Below are 18923 nucleotides of genomic sequence, written 5' to 3' on the forward strand. Positions count from 1 at the left end.
CAGACCCACTCTCCAGAGAACCCGTTAGCTGTTAGTCTACCAATTGCATGGCTAGATAATCCATTCATTCAGGGGGGCAGAGCCTTGAGTATCTCATAAGGAAGATTGTAAATTTGGTCTGTCTCAATATGCAGGGATGGGTGGCTCATGTCTATAGCCCCTCATTTAGGAGGCTGAGGTTGAAAGACATGGAGTTCCAGGCTCTCTTTCTTTCTATATATCAGTGGGAATACCACAACGATTTCTAGACAGCACTTCACTATGTAACCCAGGCTGGCCTGAAACGTGTGCTCTTAACCTCAACCTCAAGTGCAGGAAGTGGAGTTATACATCTATTTAAGCTCACTCCAACATTTGTCAATACTTTAATACAAATACATCATGCAGCAAAGTCCAAAGGAAGAGATTCGCCCCTAAGAAACCACACAAAGACAAAGGACAAACATTGGCTGTGCAGGATAACCTCAGATACTTAAGGAATCCTAGGGTGATGGTGGAGTTTCGGGAGTCTGTTCAGTTTGCTTGTTGCCAGCAGGAAAATGTCTAGTTTGTCACGAGATGATGTCACTGTGCTGCTCAGGGTAACCTCCTACTGCAGGGCCTCCTGCAATCGTCTATCTCAGTCTCCCTGGGTACAGGCGTTCATCGCTGTCTCTTCTGCATGGTGGGGTAAACATTTGTGTGGCACTAAGGTTTAGCTCATAAGAAACTTAGTCAAAATTAAATTGCAACGGCGGTAGCAGGAAGCACAGATTTTAAACGGCAGTGCAAATGCTGGAGCCAGACGGCCGGGTGTAGATTCTAGCACTTGTTGGGACTTTGGGCAAGATGAGCTCGCAATCTTAATTGACTCATCAATAAAATGGAGATGATAAACTTATCTTGTAGGAAGAAATGAGTCAGCATGTGTCTTGCACAAAGTAAACAGGGTTTCATAGCTACTCTGACCACACGGTACAGTTTCTATAGCAGCCGGCAATCAGTTCTCTACAGCATCGGAGCTCAGTAGAGCGATCCACTGGTCTTCGGCCAGACCCCACCACACCATTCAGTTATTATGGTTCTGTATTGTAAATTGCATGCTTAATCAAGGTGTGGTTGTCCACACCTGTAACGACTCTTTCTCAACCAAATCCCAAGTATACAGATAGTACAAGAAAATTTTTTTTTTTAAAAAAATGGCTAGTAAAACTTGCAAATTGACCACAAAGGAAATGACCACTCCTAAGATTAGTTAGGGTCTAATTAGCCCTGGCAGTCGAAACTTCCTCCCGGGCAGAATGACTTCTGTGGCATGCCCTTGCCCCTGAACTTAAGTTACACCCTTAAGTATGCATTCCTGCTGTTCAAATTCAGTTGGAGCTGGTTTGGGGATTTTAAATTAACGGGAGCAACTAGGATGTCTTCTGACTTTGTTTGGCCTAATACTGCATCCGTGGGATGCACTTCCTTTAGAATAAGTTGTTCATTTTCATTGCTGTGTATCATCTGGCTACTTTGACAATGATAAAAGTTAATCATTTGAGTGTTTTCTCAGTTAGCTTCTGTTCCTGGGAATGCCTATCAGAGTTGTTCAGAGCTGTGTTCTTCTGGTCTTGTTTGTTGATCATCTGTACATGTAGTTTCTTTATGACCATGCCTACCAGTGACTGTTACTCCTCACTCTGGCTTGGCCATGCGCTCTTTCTGTTTAATTTTTTTTTAATTTCAGAATTTATCTTTTTATTATAATTTCTTTTCTGTTTTTTTTATTTTATTGATCTCTACATTTTTCTCTGCTCCCCTCTCTGCCTCTCCCCTCCCCTCTTCAGTCCTCCCCCAAGATCCCCATGCTTCCAAATTTACTCAGGAGAGCTTGTCTTTTTCTACTTCCCATCTAGATTAGATTTATGTAAGTCTCTCTTAGTGTCCACATTGTTTTCTAAGTTCTCTGGGATTGTGGTCTGTAGGCTGGCTTTCTTTGCTTTATGTTTAAAAACCACCTATGAGTGAGTACATGTGATAATTGTCTTTCTGTGTCTGGGTTACCTCACTCAAAATAATGTTTTCTAGCCCCATCCATTTTCCTGCAAAATTCAAAAATTTTTCTGTTGTGTAGTACTCCATTGTGTAAATATACCACATTTCTTTATCCATTCTTCAATCAAGTGACATTTAGATTGTTTCCAGGTCTGGCTATGACAAACAAATCTGCTATGAACATAATTTTATACATTTGTATGTGCATATGTGTGCAGAAGTTCAGAGGTCAGAAGAGGGCATCAAATCCCCTGGAACTAGAGTTACAGGCAGTTGTGAATCACTATGAGAGCGGGGAACTGAACCCAGGTCCTGTAAGAGCAGTAAGTGCTAAGACATCTCCAGTCCTCATTGTGTGGTTATCTATCGGTCTGTCTCTATCTATCTATCTATCTATCTATCTATCTATCTATCTATCTATCTGAGATAGCAAAGCAATTCTCTCTATTGTATAGTCCTGGAACTCAGGTAGTCCAGGCTGGACTTGGACTTGAATTCACATCACTAACCTGCTTCCCAGTGCTGAGATTAAAGCCACACCCCCAACCTTGTGTAATTTTTTTTTTTTGACACGGTGTCTCACTTAGTCCAGACTTGTCTTTCTATACATCAGCTTGAGCTCCTGAGTCTCCTGCCTCTACCTCCCAGTACTGGAATTACAGGTGGGCCCACTACTTCTGGCTACTTCTTCATTTGAAAGGTGTGTTTCTTTTAATGTCTGGAATGTTTGCCTGGAATGATTCCAGACTTGCCTTGCCCCTCTAGATCCATTCTGTGTTTGAGGTGAGGGGCAGGGGTCCATTTCATTTGTTCTTGTCTGATGGCTGTTTATTTCCCGAAGACTGCACTGCAGTGGTATCGCTGTGAATCAAGAGTTTTCATTTGTGCACTTATAGCGTTTGAGGCGTGGTCTCACGTGGTTTAGGCTGGCCTTGAAATTCTGACCCTTCTGCCTTTAAGTCCTGAGCCATCCCACTTGGCTCTGGGTTTTCCTTTACTCATTTTTTTTTTTTTTTTTTTTTTTTTTTTTTTTTTTTTTTTTTTGGTTTTTCGAGACAGGGTTTCTCTGTGGCATTGGAGCCTGTCCTGGAACTAGCTCTGTAGACCAGGCTGGTCTCGAACTCACAGAGATCCGCCTGCCTCTGCCTCCCGAGTGCTGGGATTAAAGGCGTGCGCCACCAACGCCCGGCTTTTCTTTTACTCATATACAGGTACTTTTGGGTTCTGTGAAGGAAAAGCCTATTAAAGAATAGGGAAAACTTGCTGATACGAACTCTTAACTCACTTAGTGCCATGACTATGCAAAGAAGTACACATGGATTTCCCATCCTCAGTCTTTCATATGAGTTTACATGAGAAATCAATCACATTGCACTCAGTATCAATAAATACATTTTCACAGTAAAAAAAAAAAAAAACACCACAAATCCAAAGAGCAATGAGTTCAAGAGTTTTCATTCCTCTAAACTGTCTTATTTTCCTACACACCAGCCCCAGAGGCTCAGGTTTCAGACTAGTACCAGTTATACAGAACTGTATCTTTATGTAGCATGGGGAAGATGGTGGATGTGAACCTCAATTTCAAACTAATGATATGATTTACCAGATTCCACCTCACAGTGCAATGCTAAGCCGCGGTGAGCTGGTGTAATCCATGTTGGTGATAGATGGTATTTTAGAAGTTGGCCTGTAAACACAGGCTTTAGCACTAACGAGGATGGTCGGTATCTGAAAGCAAATGAACATAGGGAAGGAAGGGTTCAGAAGAAGCCTGATGAAGGGGGTTGAGAGTAGACACTGCAGGGAAGGGAAGCAGAGAGCTGCAGAGCCACCCTGAGGGCCGTCTATGCTCAGTAAAAAGCCTCTTGGATTGACTTCCCTCATCTCCTGGAACAAGGGAGCCTTCCCAAGGTTTCTGCAGAGCTGGACTTCAAGCTTTAGCTCCGTTTGGGGGGCAATTTTAAAGCAAGGGGGAAGGCAATTAGGTCCCCGCCTCACGAAAGCTTAGCCACTGGGAGTCAGCTCACTGGATGACCGGTGAATGAAGGCCAGGAGAATCTGGAAACTTAGCACAGGTGGAGTGTGCAGCCTGCCTTGCCCACCATTGGCCGCAGGCAAGGCTGAGCTCCTTGATCACGTGAGAGCAGAAGCCTTTTACTCTGGACTCCACTCCACCCGCCACGGGTTGGAGAGGTGCTTGCTGAGCTGAGCCACTCCCTAGGAATGTCTTAAGTCCACCTTCTAGAGCAAGCATCATCCCTCAGCAGGACCTCTAGGAGGATTAGCTGTCTTCCCCGCGTTCAGCAAGTCCTGTCCTTTGCTGCTGTAGGCAGTATTGGCACTGTGATCAGTCTAATACCTTCCTATTCTTCCAAAAAGCCTCTTTGAAAGCAAGGGTGGGTAGCACACTGAGTGCTGTGTGACACCGGGCCGTATTCCCGTTTTAGGTCGGAGCAAACGGGGCAGTGGAAAGCAAGCGGGGCAGAGCAGGGAACTCAAGACAGGCAGCTGAGCACCTGAGATCTTGTCCCATAGTGCAAGCACTTCAAATATTAGTTATGGGCACTTAGACACCTGGAGTTGCGGCCGAAAGGAGTAAGCTAGCTCTCTTTTAGCAGAGCTAAAGTGAGCCTGTGCCAACACCCACGTCTTAATCTTGGCTCCTTGGCCCCAGGCAAAGCTTTTATGCTCCGTTAGGACGTGGTGTCTGTCCTCAGTGTTCAGTACTAGCCCGGGGGCTTGTTCCCAGGGCAGATCTCCTGGTCACGTTAGAGAGGGTGGAGGTGGAGGAAACTGACCGAAAAGAGTCTTGACAAACCTTAGGCTCTCACAGCAGAGACAGCAGGCATGCCAACTCAAGACCTTCCCCAGACAGTCTCGAAATCCTTGCTGGCCTTGTTCTAACTGCCCAGTCCAGACAGGTCTCAGGGCAGAAGCACCTCCAACAATCCTGGCTTTGTTGCGAAGAATCTGTCCCTGAATTTTCCCGTCTATGCTCAGTGTCTAACCTCTCTCCAGCCCGAGAGACCGGAAGGCGCAGGCTCCCGTGGAGGAGTCAGAGGGCAGGGGACGCAGCTGGCTGGCTGGCGTTCGCGGGAACCCGCGTGGGAGGGCAGCAGGGGGTTCGAGGCGCGCGAAGCGCCACCGGGGCGCAGGCCGTTCGGCCGGCCGTTCGTACTGCCTGCCTGGTCTGAGGTTTCTTCCCGCAGCCCTCGAGGTCGCGATGGGCTCATTAAGCCGGCAGGTAGGCAGTGCCCTGGCGGCGGCAGGCGGTCCTGGAATGTGCGAGGGGCGTGATGACAGCGACTGCCGCCGGCCTCTTTGCGCAACACCTTCACTGTATATATACCGGGCTCTCAGTTGCGCTCCACCTGGGTGCCTCCTGCAGTCCCTTACCTGCGAAGGGAGCGCTGGTGAGTACACCGCCGCTGCTACCACGCTGCCGGCTGCTGGCTGCTTCTGCCCTCAAGGACCTTCACTGAGTTTTTTTTTTTTTTTAAGTGACTTCATTCTTATAGACGTCCCCCCCCCCACCCCATGCTGAGCGCAAGAGACTTCCTTCACTGCTTCACTGGCTCTGGGCTGCAGAGGAGAAAAATAGAGCATATCTTTCCGATCTTTACTGTCAGGGCGACTCTTGGGACCTTAGGGAGGTGGACATGTCCCACCTGGAGCTTCTATGGTAGCTTTGCCTGAGTGGCGTGGGGTGGGAGCTACCTGGCTGGGCTCACTCTTTGGGTCACTACCTGTGTGTGACCCCCTTCAGGTCCCTGCCATGCAGTTGCCCTCCTGGTGACACCTGGGTATTTTCTGCAAATTGTAGTTTTCTGGTCGCTGGAGGGATGAGTCGCCTCCAGGGGGACTCAGCCAAAGGCTCCTGCCCCTCAGATGTGTGGAGCAGAACCTAGGGTTTGATTTCTGTTCAGGTAGAGGGTACCAGGCAGCTAAATGTTAGTAACTTGCAGGAAGAATCTACGCTCAGGGGAGACCCAGCATGAAAGAGGGGAGAGCCTGTATTGGAGTTCAAGCTCCATGGGGGGCAGATGCCTGCCTTAGGTGCTGTGGTTACTTTCTTAAACCCCGGCTTTCCTACTCTGGGCGGGGGGTCTTCAGGAGAGTTTTGTGCTAGCCGGGATGGCTCTGTCATCTTGTGTCCCTTTTCTGACTTACAGACTATAAGCTGCCCTCTGTTAGGCGTTTCTGGAAAACCCGAGCCTCTCCTCTGTGGCCATTGTTTGGGATTGGAGACTTGTCTTATCCTCTGCCAGCTGATAATGACCCTTTCTGTTTTGTAAGCTTGTAAATGGATGGCAAGAAGGGCAGGCTTTGTAGTAGTTTGGGATGTTCCTCAAGTTGCCCCTCTCTCGCCTCTATTCCAGGCTACCACAACTGTAGCTGCTAGATATAAGCCAGGCACAGAGTAAATTCAGGAAGAAAACAGCGTTTGGGGAATCTGAGTATAGTGAACTAGTTTTCAGTAATGATTACATTATGCTTAGGTTTACAAATTCAGGTTTTTTTCCACTCCCCCCAATCAAGGCAGAATATGGATACAGGTCAACTACAAAACTCATTTGCAACCTAAGGACTGAACTCAGAACCTTGTTATGCTAGGTAGTCACTATGCCACTGAGATGGAGATGTATCACCAGCTTTTGGCTTTTTGAGACAGTCTCATGTGGGTCAAAATAGTCTTGAACCAGTCCTGCTCAGGCCTCAGCTTCCCAAGTGCTGGGATGATAGACTTGTTCTACCACACCTGACTAAAAGTTACTTAAAAATATCGTAAATGCAAACTAAAAGGACATTGTGACAGTTTGAGGGCCCAAATTTATAGAGATGGGCCAAATGCCTATTAAAAAATTAATTACTAACCAGGTGGTGGTGGGGCACGCCTTTAATTCTAGCACTTGGGGAGGCAGAGGCAGGTGGATCGCTGTGAGTTTGGGGCCAGCCTGGTCTACAAGAGCTCCAAAACAACAGAGAAACTTTGTCTCAAAAAGCCAAAATAATAATAATAATAATAATAATAATAATAATAATAATAACTGCTGGGCAGTGGTGGCACATGCCTTTAATCCCAGCACTCTGGAGGCAGAAACAGGCAGATCTCTGTTAGTTCAAGGCCAGCCTGTGTACAGAGTTCCAGGACAGGCTCCAAAGCTAGAGAAACTGTATCTTGAAAAAACAGAAACAAAGCTATTCTCAAGATCTAGAGCCGGTTAGTTGCTTCTCCTGCCCCCTTTATGAACAAGGTCTTACTGTAGCTCAGGACATATCATACATGACAATCCTCCTGCCTCAGCTTTTGCAGTGTTGGGATGTCAGGCATGTATCACAAGCACCACGATCAAGTCGCTACCTCTCCTGTGAGGGAGGGTTTTCCTGATTAAAGGAAGCGAAGGGAAGGCAGCTCTTACCCTCAGTGATTCTAGCTCCTTCATTTAAAGCTTAAGAACTTCTTAGGTCTCCAGAGAACATTGGATGCATGGAGTTGAGTTGTCTCTGAAGCTGTAGTGATTCTCTGAGCAGTTTTTCCTGTATCTCAGGTTTCCTTAAGGTACAGTCATAAAGTTAGCACCAAAAGATAAATATAAAACCGATCTCTCCCTCTGGAGAATGGTGTTGAAGGTGGTCTCAGAGGTGACCGCTAGCTGAGTATGGTGGCATACTTCTGGAGAGGCTGAGGCAGGAGGATTGCCATAAACTATATGGGTTATATAGTACATCCTGATCCCCCCAAATGCAGTAAATTAGATGAGTTGATCAGTGTGCATGACTTATAACACAGCCTGTAGGTGCTCAATACACGCCTGCCTGCCAGCGCCAACCACTGTCCTTTAAGTTCCCTGGTCATTCTTGTGCTGTGGTCACACCTGGTGTGAGGAAACAGGACCACTGACCTGGGCCATTTCACGTTTTCATTCTCGGGCCTCAGCTAGGCAAGCTCTAAACACAGCCCCCCCCCCGCCCCCATCTCCCGGTCAGGTCCTGGATGGAGAGGCCCAAACAATGCAAAGTAAAGGGTGTGGGTGACTGCCAGGTACCCTACACTTCCCTGTTTGGTGAGTCCTAGAAGAGCCCAGAAGTTTCCCTTTCTGGACCTGCCCAGGAGGAATGAGTTCCTCTTGGCAATGTGTGTGATTGCGATTGCCTGAAGTGGAGCCAAGAGTGAGGTTCCCATCCAGCTCGGTAGAGGCGGGCCTGGTGTGGGCTCATGATGTGGGGCACTTGGGATAGCTCTTGCTCTCGCTGGAGAGTTGGCACCCTGTTAGATGGAAGCTTTCCCTCCTTGTTGGCTGCTTCTGGCAGGAGTGAGAGAATGCAGGAATATGGTGTTAGGTGGGCAAGTAGAGGAACCATGGCATCTGGAGGTAGGAGAAAACCTTTGGAGAGGCCAACAGCTAAGGCCCCTTCCTGCAGGAAACAGATTCGGTCCCTGCCATGTGTCTGGGTCAGTGACCTCAGATTGACATCCCATGCTCTCTCTGCCCTGCTTAGGAGCTCCTCCCCTTTTCAGTAGACATACCTGGAGGACTGCTGTGTTGGGCAAAACAGTCATTGCAGAATTCCTGATCACTATATTGGGTATTCAGTCGGCCACAGGAGTGATTCCTGTAGTCGTGTTCCCGAGTCCTTGATGAGCCAGGAAAGAGGCTCCTGGTGCTTGGATGGGGCCTGGAGGCTTCTCTACCTGCCCCCCCCTCCCCCCCGTGAGGTTCATAGTGTATGAAGGCTCTGGCTCTAAAAATGCATCCTTGGGTTTACACACACGCATGCACACAGAGACACGCTGAACTGTGTGACTTTCATCTCTTTGCCTTGGTTTTCATTGTATCCTGGAAAGAAAAATTCCTTCTTTGTTCCAATAATGTCATCCCCAGGCAGTGGTGTGACTATAGACTGCTTCCTTGGTTCTCTTTGCCTCGTTTGCCTTTTGAGGGGTCATGTCATGGGGCATCGCTCATCCCTTGGGATCCTTATTGTGCCCAAGGCTGGCAATGAAATCTTCCATGTAGACCAAGTGGGGCTTCGACTACTTCATGATGCCACTCATTTCTCCAGTCTGGGTGACTCTTGGGCAATGCTCAGGCCTCACCTACACTCTCCAGGAGGAATATGACAGATATCTCTATTTTTGAGATGATGACATGGAAGCCTAGACGGCTCCTCAGGGCTGGCCTCCCTCCACCACAGCACTGTCTCACGGCTGCTTGCCAGACACTCCACGGAAGTATTACTTTCAGGGACCTGGAGGATCCCTGGGGAGATGACCTGCTCCATTGGCCAGTTGTAGGGTATTTGCTTGCTCCAGGCCTAGCCTTAGCTCCAGAGTTTCTGCTGCAGGCTCTGGGTCACAGGAGGCCGGGAGAGTGGGGCTTGTGTGTGCACCAGAGCAGCAGAGTGAGTGGCATGGCTGGACAGTTGCCAGATGTCCTACATCTCCTACTTTTAGGATACATACAGCTGTGGGACTAGAGAGAGCCAGGAATGGCATTTTAGCCAGATGTTTGAGGGAGCTAGGGCTGGGTGGAGCGTGCTCCCGATGCTGCCAAAGCTGGTTGTACAAAGTGGGTGGATCTATGTCTCCTTTCCTGATCTGCCAGGAAATGGCCTAAGTGGTGATAGAGGAAACTGAGTACTGGAATTGCTTCATAGGGAAAGTGTTTATGAAGCGTACTTGAATTTTTGAGCACAGAATAAGGTGGAGCATGGGCAATCCATAGAGACAAACTAATAGTAAATGGCACTGGAGGTGTGTGAAGGCAGTGCAGATCTTCCACAGAGGCTAGGGACAGTCTTCCTGTTTGGGTCCTGGCCAACCATAGAAATCTGATTCTGGTCAAAGAATACACCCTGTAGCTAACAGGGAAATAACAACCCCAGTTCCTTGGTGGGGCTGTAGTGACATCAGGCCACGGGTTCTAGGGATAACTGCTCTAGTCAACACATCTTGGCCAGTCCCACTTGCATATGGCGGCAAGAGACAGCCTCCTATCAGGAAGACTCAGGCTCACTTTGCTACTTAGTCACAGTCCATGGATGGGTGTATTCCCGCGGCAGGCCCTGAGTACTGGCTTTTCATTTGGTTGCTATGTTCATTCCCCTGGGCACTGGAAGAGAAGTCAGCAGATTACTGCCCTCTGAGTTAGGTTTGCTTTGCGAAGGTGAGGTAAAAGTTCATGAGGGGAAAACAATCCCTGTGTTTAAGATTATTAGAATTGGGGGGGGGGGAGATGGTGGAATAGGTGTGGAGGATGTCTCTGCAAATTTCTCAGTATGCCTCCAAGAATAGAGAGCCCTTTCTGTGAGCCCCCACATAGTTTCTTGAGTAGCCACAAATAGCTCGTTGCAGTTCTAAAGGTTTGTGTATGAGTGTCCATCCTGCTTTTTAGTTTATGTCTGTTTCACTATACAAGACATACATCTTGCCATTCTCCTGCATCAGGCTTTCAAATTTCAGGATTGCAGGAGTCCATTGCCTTGCCCAGCTTGAAAGCTGGATTTTGTGTCTGTGGCAGGTGATCTGGCTACCAGGTCTCGCTATGTCACCCCGGCTAGCCTAGGCTGGCCTTAAACTTAGAGATTAGCTTGCCTCAGCCTCCTGAGTGCTGAGATTGGTACGATCGTTGGTTTTTGAGACAGTCTCACTGATGTCTTGGACTTGCTATCTTTCCCTTTCTTCAAGTACAGGGATTGTACCGATTGCAGTTTTCATGCTATAGCTCCTAGTGATATAATAATCTTCTATCATCATTTTAGCAAGATACTCAATAGTCACAAGGGCCACAGTGTCTGAGAAGTCCCATCAGTACAGTTGTCATTTCCATACAGGGAAACAAAGAGACAAGGACTTAACCCAAAGTTACCCAGGAAGTGGCCTTCTAAAAATCCACATTTCCTCTGGGAGTCTTCAGTCCCTTCGGATATTTGACAGTGTTTCAAGACGTGAAAATCCGGAGTGAGGATCTTGGCATTGAGTAGAGACAGGGCTGACGCGAAATATCCCTCAGTACCCAGGACACCCTCCCCCACCAGAGACCTGCTCGCCCCAGTTGTCAGTGTGTAGGTTAATAAACACCAGTCCATGACAACACCTTATCTGAAATGTAAATCATATACCAGTTGTAGCCTACCACCCATCCCCAATTCCATGGGTAAAACTGTGCTGCAGAAAGACGGTCATGTTGCTGCTGCTGCTGCTTACGGTGGGGGAGGCCCCAGCCTGGCAGAAGTGCTGGCTCTCAGCTGCCAGGCTGCTTCTGCGGTAGTTGTGCCTTCCCTTCCGTGCACAGAGCCCGAATAAGAATGTCTATCAGGCACCAGCTTGGCACCGGTCAGCTCTTTGATGCCCATTAAATGTCCCTAGTTATTAGAGATTAAGAGATGTCACAGTGATGTGTGATGGAGCGCCCGATGAGTCACACAGTTAGCACGTGCCAGGACTGAGAAGGACAAGGCCAGCGCAGAGAGGAGGGAGGATCTGGGTTCGGTGCTGGAGCACTGTCTGTGTGAGGATAGAAGTGGGACTTCAAAGTGGTGGGACTGCACTTTGGGGGGAAGTGCACCCAGAGAAAAGGGACCAGCTGAAGGCAGCAATGGGCAGTAGAATGTGGGGGAAACTGTGTAGCCCAACTGTGTTAGGAAGGTTCATCCATGAGATGTGGGGGGCCACACGAGGGAAGCAGTGACTTCCATTCGGTTGCAGAGGCCCTGGCTGCGGGAGCGGGGGGAGGGAGGAACACGATGCTTTCCAAAGAAAACCAGGAAATGCTTTCAGGTGGAGCCAATAGGTCTGGGAGGTTTAGGAACACTTGGAGATGGCTTTGAAAGTCTGGAACAATGACAGCAAGAGTCAAATAGAAAAGTTCTGCTGTAGGGAACATGTGTCTTGACCGAAGGACAAAGAATTAGCTTAGATTGGGGTGAACTTGAAGTAGAGATTATCCATTGGCAGCAGCAGTGAGGTTGATAGCCCCAGGGAGCAGGTCAAAGACTCCTCCCATACAAGCTCCTAGGGCAGGAAGCTCAGGTTGGAGCCCTGAGTCAGGCTCTTCCTCCCTGCCTTGTGTGCCCAGGTGCCATCCACTCTTTCCACATGAGGTGAAGTAAGACACTCACTTACTTTGCACTGGACCTGCAGTCTGAGCCGTTTCGCTCCCGAGAGAACTCAGACAAATCCATAGCTCACCTCTTCCTTCACCCAGGTGTGTCAGGAGACACGCTGGGACCAGGAGTCCATGATTTGGCGGGGACAAGGGATGAGGTATCTTCTCACTGCTTGTCCCAAGTTGGTCTGGAATGCTCAACCTTCCCACCGTTGGCTCATGGATACTAGGGTCCTTGTGTGTTCCCTACTTGGCATTAATTCAGGGAGTGTTGTACAGAGCCTCTAGAATGGGATCATGGTTGTGATTGACTTTCCCATCTGAGAGCTTTACTCCTGGGTAATTACCGTGAGGTCACACAGTGGAGCAGTGGGGTATGACAAACCTATTAGAAATTTATTGTCGTTTGTTGCTGTTTTTTCATGTCTTGGTTGTACCAGAGAGCTAACTCCCCAGCCCAGTGTGTGTGTGTGTGTGTGTGTGTGTGTGTGTGTGTGTGTGTGTGTGTGCATGCATGCATGAGTGCATGCGTGCGTTCTTCTCTTAGCCCAGCCTGATCTGGAATCCCCTGTGTAGCCAGGCTGGCCTCAAAATTACAAGTCACATACCTGGCTAGAACCAGCTTTTTTAACCTGCAGTGGGGTAGATGCAGACGTCCCACATGACTCTGAACCCCGTGGATTTCAGCTACAATGTTGTCTGATCGGGACAAGTAGGCTCCTATTTATAATAAAGAGCACTTACTTGCCTGTGTTTGGTTTTCCTTACCACCATCAATGATCTGCTATCTGTTATACCTTGATCTGCCTTCATTAGAACACACTTCCCTGGCTTTTTTTTTTAAATTTTACAAATCTGTAAACGACTAAGCAGGAGATATCTTCTCTGTGTTGCCGTCACTTCAGTGAACATGCTTCGGGCCTTACCGCGGGCCAGGCAGAGCTTCGGGCCCTAAGGATGCCCCTTTCTTGGTAGTGCCTGTCCTTCAGTCGGCAGGAAGTAGAGGTCAGTTGGACCCTGGTTCTGGGAACCCTCTCAGGAGAACTGATCAGGATAAGACAGGTGTTTCTGAGCGCTCATGTTCCTCCCCTTCTAATTTGCCTTAGGGAAATAAAGGAGTAGGGCGAAGATGCGGGATGAGTGAAGGTACCCGAGCCATGGTGCCACCATTTCTGAGCCTCCTGCCTGTGCCCACAGCATCCTCTCCAGTATGGTACACCTTCATCTGGAGATGCGCTCTTTCTCTAGTCCAGGCTTCCCTAGAGCTCCACTAGGTGACCCAGGCTGGCCTTGAACTCATGGCGACCGGCTGTGCCACAGGCTGCTGAGTGCTGGGATTACTGAGTGAGGCAGCGAACCTCTCTACCGCAGCACAGTAGATTACCCTCCGCCCACACCACTTACTTCGCACATCTTGAATTGCTGATGAGGCTGGACTCCTAGCTGTTTGTACTTCCTTTTCTGCGAATCTTCTGTTCTTTGGATTGTTTTGCTTTGTGGTGTCAGCATAGGTGGCAAACGGTGGCCAGCCAGGTGAGCTGGCACTGTAACTGAGGGGCATTGTGGAGAAAATGGGTTATGAGGAAGTCTCCGCAGGGGCTGGAAACAAAGCGGCTCTGATAAAGGGCCACGGATCATGGCAGGGCGACCCAGAGATAGTTGTGACTTATCCCGGCCCCCATCTCATAGCTCAAGAAGGATGAAGCATTGTCCCCATTCTACAGTGGAAACTGGTAATGAATGGATACTGAATACTTGGAGGCATACAGAAGGGTCCTGAGGCGCATCCACTCGTGAGTGGCACTGTCACACTTTTGCAGAAGACCCAGATGGTAGGGAAAGCAGGCTGTCAAGGAGTATGTACGTCTCTCACACGTTTAGCATAAGTGGATGTCAAGACCGCTGGCTGAGGCTTGGTGCTTATTTACGGTTGAACTTGCCTCGGTGCAACTAGCAGATGGAGTCCATTGGTGTACGCACCCCCGTTCCTAAGCAGATTTGTACAGCATGGCTTTCTCTCAGGCAACTCTCAACGTGAGTGGATGCATCCTCAAGCTCTCTTTTCTTTTGCAGATCATGGCTCCTTGGCCAGAGTTGGAAAATGCCCAGCCCAACCCCAATAAATTCATTGACGGGGCCCCAGGTCCACAGTCTAACATAGAAGTCAAGGACAAGGAGCCCAGTCAAAGTAAGTACTCCTTACCGAGTGGGGACAGGCCTTATGCGAGGACCCACCGAGACTCGGCTCTCGCTCCTCACGGCCTTTACTTCTTGTCTGAGCAGATGAAAGTGGGACTCCTGTAACCAAGATTGAGCTGCTACCCTCCTATTCCACCGCGGTCCTAATAGAGGAGCCCACCGAGGGGAATGACCCCTGGGACCTGCCTGAACTCCGGGACACTGGGATCAAATGGTCAGGTAAGAGGATGCCCAGCACCCAGCAGGGACCAGCCAGCAAAAAGTACCCAGCCAGCCCACAGTGTTTACCTTTGTGTCACATGTACAGGTTTCCAAAGAATGATACTTAGGGAGCCCTTTGTTCCTTCAAAGAACCAGGGACGGAGGCCATACCAGATTCAGCGTACGCTGATGGGTCACGGGCTTATATACGAGCTGCCGAGAATACAGCCAGCAAAGCTGGGAGGAGCAAGAGTTTGCTTCTGCTCCAGGTGTGGGATTACGATCAGCAAGGGGGCCCAGCCATCTAGGATAGACTTGGGTGGTCAGAGGGCAAGGGAACCCAGTCGGAGAGGTAAGAGGACACTATTGTAGCTTAGTTGCGGGCTGTCTGAGGTTGGGGAAATCAACCAACTTTGCAGCTTTGATTCCAGGGCTTATCTGTGCTGTTGGCAGTGCTTTGTGGAGCCTGTGACTCTGCACCATGTGGCACATGCTCTTAACTACTCACCCCCTCCCCCCAGTGACATTGTGGGTCACTTAAACATCCATTCTGGTCTGCTGCTTCTCCCAGCCCAGCGCGCAGCAAGCTCCCCCTCCTCTGATTCTAGAATCACTCAGGAAGGTGCGATGAGATGCATCCCATAGAGAACTGGCAGGAAACCAGGCCACCCCGCTTCCAGGCCTTGGTACAGAAGCCAGTGGTGGTAGAAGGTGGAGCCATGAGCTCCTTTCTGTTCTAGCTGGGAAGATTCTAACTGTGCCTTCTCTCCCCCATATCCCCCCAGAGAGAGACACCAAAGGGAAGATTCTCTGCGTTTTCCAGGGGATTGGGAAATTCATTCTTCTCCTGGGCTTCCTCTACATGTTTGTCTGCTCCTTGGATGTACTTAGCAGTGCCTTCCAACTGGTTGGAGGTAAGGACCCTGGAGGCCTTGGGCTGGAGGTGGGTCATTCTCGACTCCTGAATTTCCTGTCAGGTGGGCGCAGCTCACAGGCCCTCATGCCTCAACATGGTCGGGAGTGGCTGAGGGCAAAAGTGATGGAGCAGCTCACACTTCCCCATCACGGAGAAGAGGACTGGAACTTAGTGGCTCAGGTGGCTTAAGCCAGGAGCCAGGGCTGGAGCTGATTTCAGCTATCAGTCCCTTCTATTGTACCCAAATCCTCTCAGGAAATTGCTTGACTCCTTTTATCTGGGGCTCCCTGCTGTCTAGAGTTTGGGCCACAGCAAGTAGGCGAGATCAAAGCCTGCTCTTGCTGAGGAGAGTTCCCCCACGCACACACAGTGGATACCTTCCCTGGGCTGAGCCCAGGACTGGTGGCCAGTGTGTCAGAACCCCAGAAGTGTAATGGCCATGTGTGCTCAGTTAACTTTGGACCCTTCATGAATGACAACAGAGAGATAGCACCCTGAGTGGCCCTGTCTGGAGAGTCCTTCCTAAAGTCCCTCCCATTTGTAAGAGTGGACCAAGGTTCAGAGGTCACTAATTAACCAGACTTAACCCAACCTGTAATGAACACAGTGAGGATTCCAGAGCTCAGACCGGGGTGACAAGCCTCTGGAGTCAAGTTCTGCTTCTTTTGCTGCCTTGAACTAAAAACAGAATTTAAAAAAAATTAAATTTTAAAAAAATTCTGTTTTCCTAATTTATTTATTTGTTTATTTTTGAGATGGAGTTTTTCGGTAGCTCTGGCCATTCTGGAACTCCCTATTTAAACCACACCGCCTCTACTAGGAGTAAAGGATGCTCCACCACACCCTTTCTTTTTTTTTTAATATTTATTTATTTATTATGTATACAATATTCTTTCTATGTGTATGCCTGCAGGCCAGAAGAGGGCACCAGACCTCATTACAGATGGTTGTGAGCCACCATGTGGTTGCTGGGAATTGAACTCAGGACCTTTGGAAGAGCAGGCAATGCTCTTAACGGCTGGGCTGAGCCATCTCTCCAGCCCCCACCACACCCTTTCTAAGCTGGTTTTAGGCCAGGGTCTCACTATTTCTGGCTGGTTTGGAACTCACAAGCTCTGGGATTAAAGGCATGGGTCACCATGCCCAGCTGAGCTGATCCTTTTGACCTGAGAGACGGAGGGTGAATGGTGAGGGTGAGTGGCAGGTCAGTTGTTAGGGGCTTAAGAGGTTTCAATTGGCCTTTGGATGTGGCAAGTTTCCCTGCTCCTCAGGAACATTCATAAGGGGACTGGCTTGTGAGCATGATTATCGGGCTAATTTACATCCAATCCCTCTTGAGGCATCCATCCGCTTTAAAATGGGCTGGGGAAGGACTGAGGGTCACATAGACACTCCCAGAGAAACCTAGAATTCAGTGAGCCAAGCTCAGCTGGAGGTCTAGAGATTAGGATTTATGCTAAGCCCAGTTCTTGATCAGAGAAGCCTGGAAAAAGGCTGACTAGGGGCTTGCAAGGTGGGAAGCTGTACAGGGATAAGAACCATGGCTGAACCAGGTCAAAGACGTGGAACGGGAGGCTCGCGGTTACAGAGCTTCCCTCTCAAGACCATGCAAGAGGAAAGAACAGGAAACACGACCCACAGCCCAGTGCAACTCCCACTGTGGAGTGGGTTCCCACTCTTCAGACTACAGGCCCTGTGTGGACATTAGGACTGGGTGCCGCCGCCCCCACCCACCCATCCTCACACAACCATCATGTTTCCTTTAGGGAAGATGGCTGGACAGTTCTTCAGCAACAACTCCATCATGTCTAACCCCGTGGCCGGGCTCGTGATCGGGGTGCTGGTGACCGTCATGGTGCAAAGCTCCAGCACGTCTTCGTCCATCATCGTCAGCATGGTGGCTTCGTCGTGTGAGTTGGACCCGCTCTAATTCTCTTTAGGCCAGGTCACAATTACCCTCCCGTCTTTTTTTGTTGTTGTTGTTGTTACACCAATCTTTTAGCCAAAATGAATTAGAGTAGGAGGGTAACCTAAGATGCACAACACAATGTCTCATGAACCTTTGGGCCACACACCATACCTACAATGTTCTTGTCAACCCCTAATCTCACTCACTCCCTTAATCACCAATTCCTGGAGTCCTGTGAACTGGCTCGAGCTCTGTCTTAGGGAACAGGGGATTTCAAAGCGAGGACCATAGGGCTTCAGGGGGTCAGCTAGTGCCCTAAAATTACATTCAAAGAATAGGGCCCATGCAGATTCATTGACGTCCCCCATGGATTTTAACAGCTGTGTACTGTTCTGTATGCTCGCTCCCCCCCCACAACAGAAGCTAAGAACTCCTTTCTAGCTGCAGTCAGTACATTCACCCCACATTGGGGGTTGGGTGGAACATGGCTCAGGCTGTCTCACGGTTCTTTCTTGCTCTTCAGTGCTGACCGTGCGGGCTGCTATCCCCATCATCATGGGGGCCAACATCGGAACCTCCATCACCAATACTATTGTGGCACTTATGCAGGCGGGAGACCGGAATGAGTTCAGAAGGTAGGCGTCTTAGGGCAGGCCTTCTGCCCACCAGGTCTGTTGTTGGCGTCAAAGCCTTTATCTAGTCATGAAGGTGTGCTTGGAAGTTTACTCTGAACCTCAAGAGTCCAGCCAGCGAGGGCTGGGAATCCTAGGTGATGAAAATCTACTTCTTGATCTGTAGAGCCAGAACAATAATATCCAGCACCTGGCACTGCATCAGGGTACATGAAAGGTAAGCACTAGCTGGACATGCGCTGCTGGGTGGTAGCATTAAACAGGGCCAGTTGGGGCGGGCTTTACTGTCTCACTTAGTCATAGATAATTATAACTCCCTAAAACTTCCATTTTTGGCTGTCTCAACTAACTACCTCTTTACCTGTAAGCTGGCACAGGCAAATATGACGTGGAAGATACAAAAATAGGGCAGCTGGAGCAAGGCAAAGGGAAACCCTCTTAAAACGTTAACGTGCGTATTAAGCGCGTTTCCCAGCATTTCCAACCAGCCATAGACTCTTAACCAGAGCTTATTAAAATACAGAGGCAATTCCCAGCCTGTCTGTGATGCCATCGTGGTGTGGCCAAACAGCTGACATTGCAGTAGGCTGTTGGGAGACAGCTCATGTTTGTCGTGTCTGCCGGGGATCGGCTATCACAGTGGTCCATCTACCTGCGCCACCTCATTTGGTTCCTGATGACATGTCTTGATGGATGTGATAATAAGGCAGGCACTCTCTAATTTGATCTCCTCATCAAGCCAGACAGCCTTCTCTGTTCCCCATCATATTCATCTTGATGCCAAAGGCGACAAAGTGCTGTCATTGGCTGACACAGCCAGGATTCCAGTGAGGTTTCAATTCTGGACATTTGGGGCTCATCTTGGATTACTTACATTGATTGCTGCCTCATAGCCTATGGAATTAGAGGCCTAAGACCTATTGTGGTGCCTATATATA

At 49.0% G+C, this 18923-nt stretch overlaps 1 protein-coding gene across 1 annotated transcript in view; it reads left to right on the plus strand.

Annotated features, from left to right (window-relative positions):
- The first annotated feature begins 4880 nt into the window (after nucleotides 1-4880).
- Slc34a2 (solute carrier family 34 member 2) overlaps nucleotides 4881-18923 on the plus strand; it is a 22371-nt gene continuing 8328 nt past the window's right edge. Inside the window, exons 1-6 of the mRNA XM_050149600.1 lie at nucleotides 4881-5432; nucleotides 14202-14316; nucleotides 14412-14546; nucleotides 15314-15442; nucleotides 17211-17354; nucleotides 17877-17988. Of these exons, the coding sequence (XP_050005557.1) occupies nucleotides 5316-5432; nucleotides 14202-14316; nucleotides 14412-14546; nucleotides 15314-15442; nucleotides 17211-17354; nucleotides 17877-17988 (752 nt within the window). The 5' untranslated portion in view covers nucleotides 4881-5315. The remainder of the gene's footprint in view (nucleotides 5433-14201; nucleotides 14317-14411; nucleotides 14547-15313; nucleotides 15443-17210; nucleotides 17355-17876; nucleotides 17989-18923) is intronic.

The sequence above is a fragment of the Alexandromys fortis genome, unplaced genomic scaffold, assembly GCF_014885135.2.
Source record: "Alexandromys fortis isolate MF-2015 unplaced genomic scaffold, M_Fortis_MF-2015_v1.1 scaffold_0, whole genome shotgun sequence".
Lineage (NCBI taxonomy): Eukaryota > Metazoa > Chordata > Mammalia > Rodentia > Cricetidae > Alexandromys > Alexandromys fortis.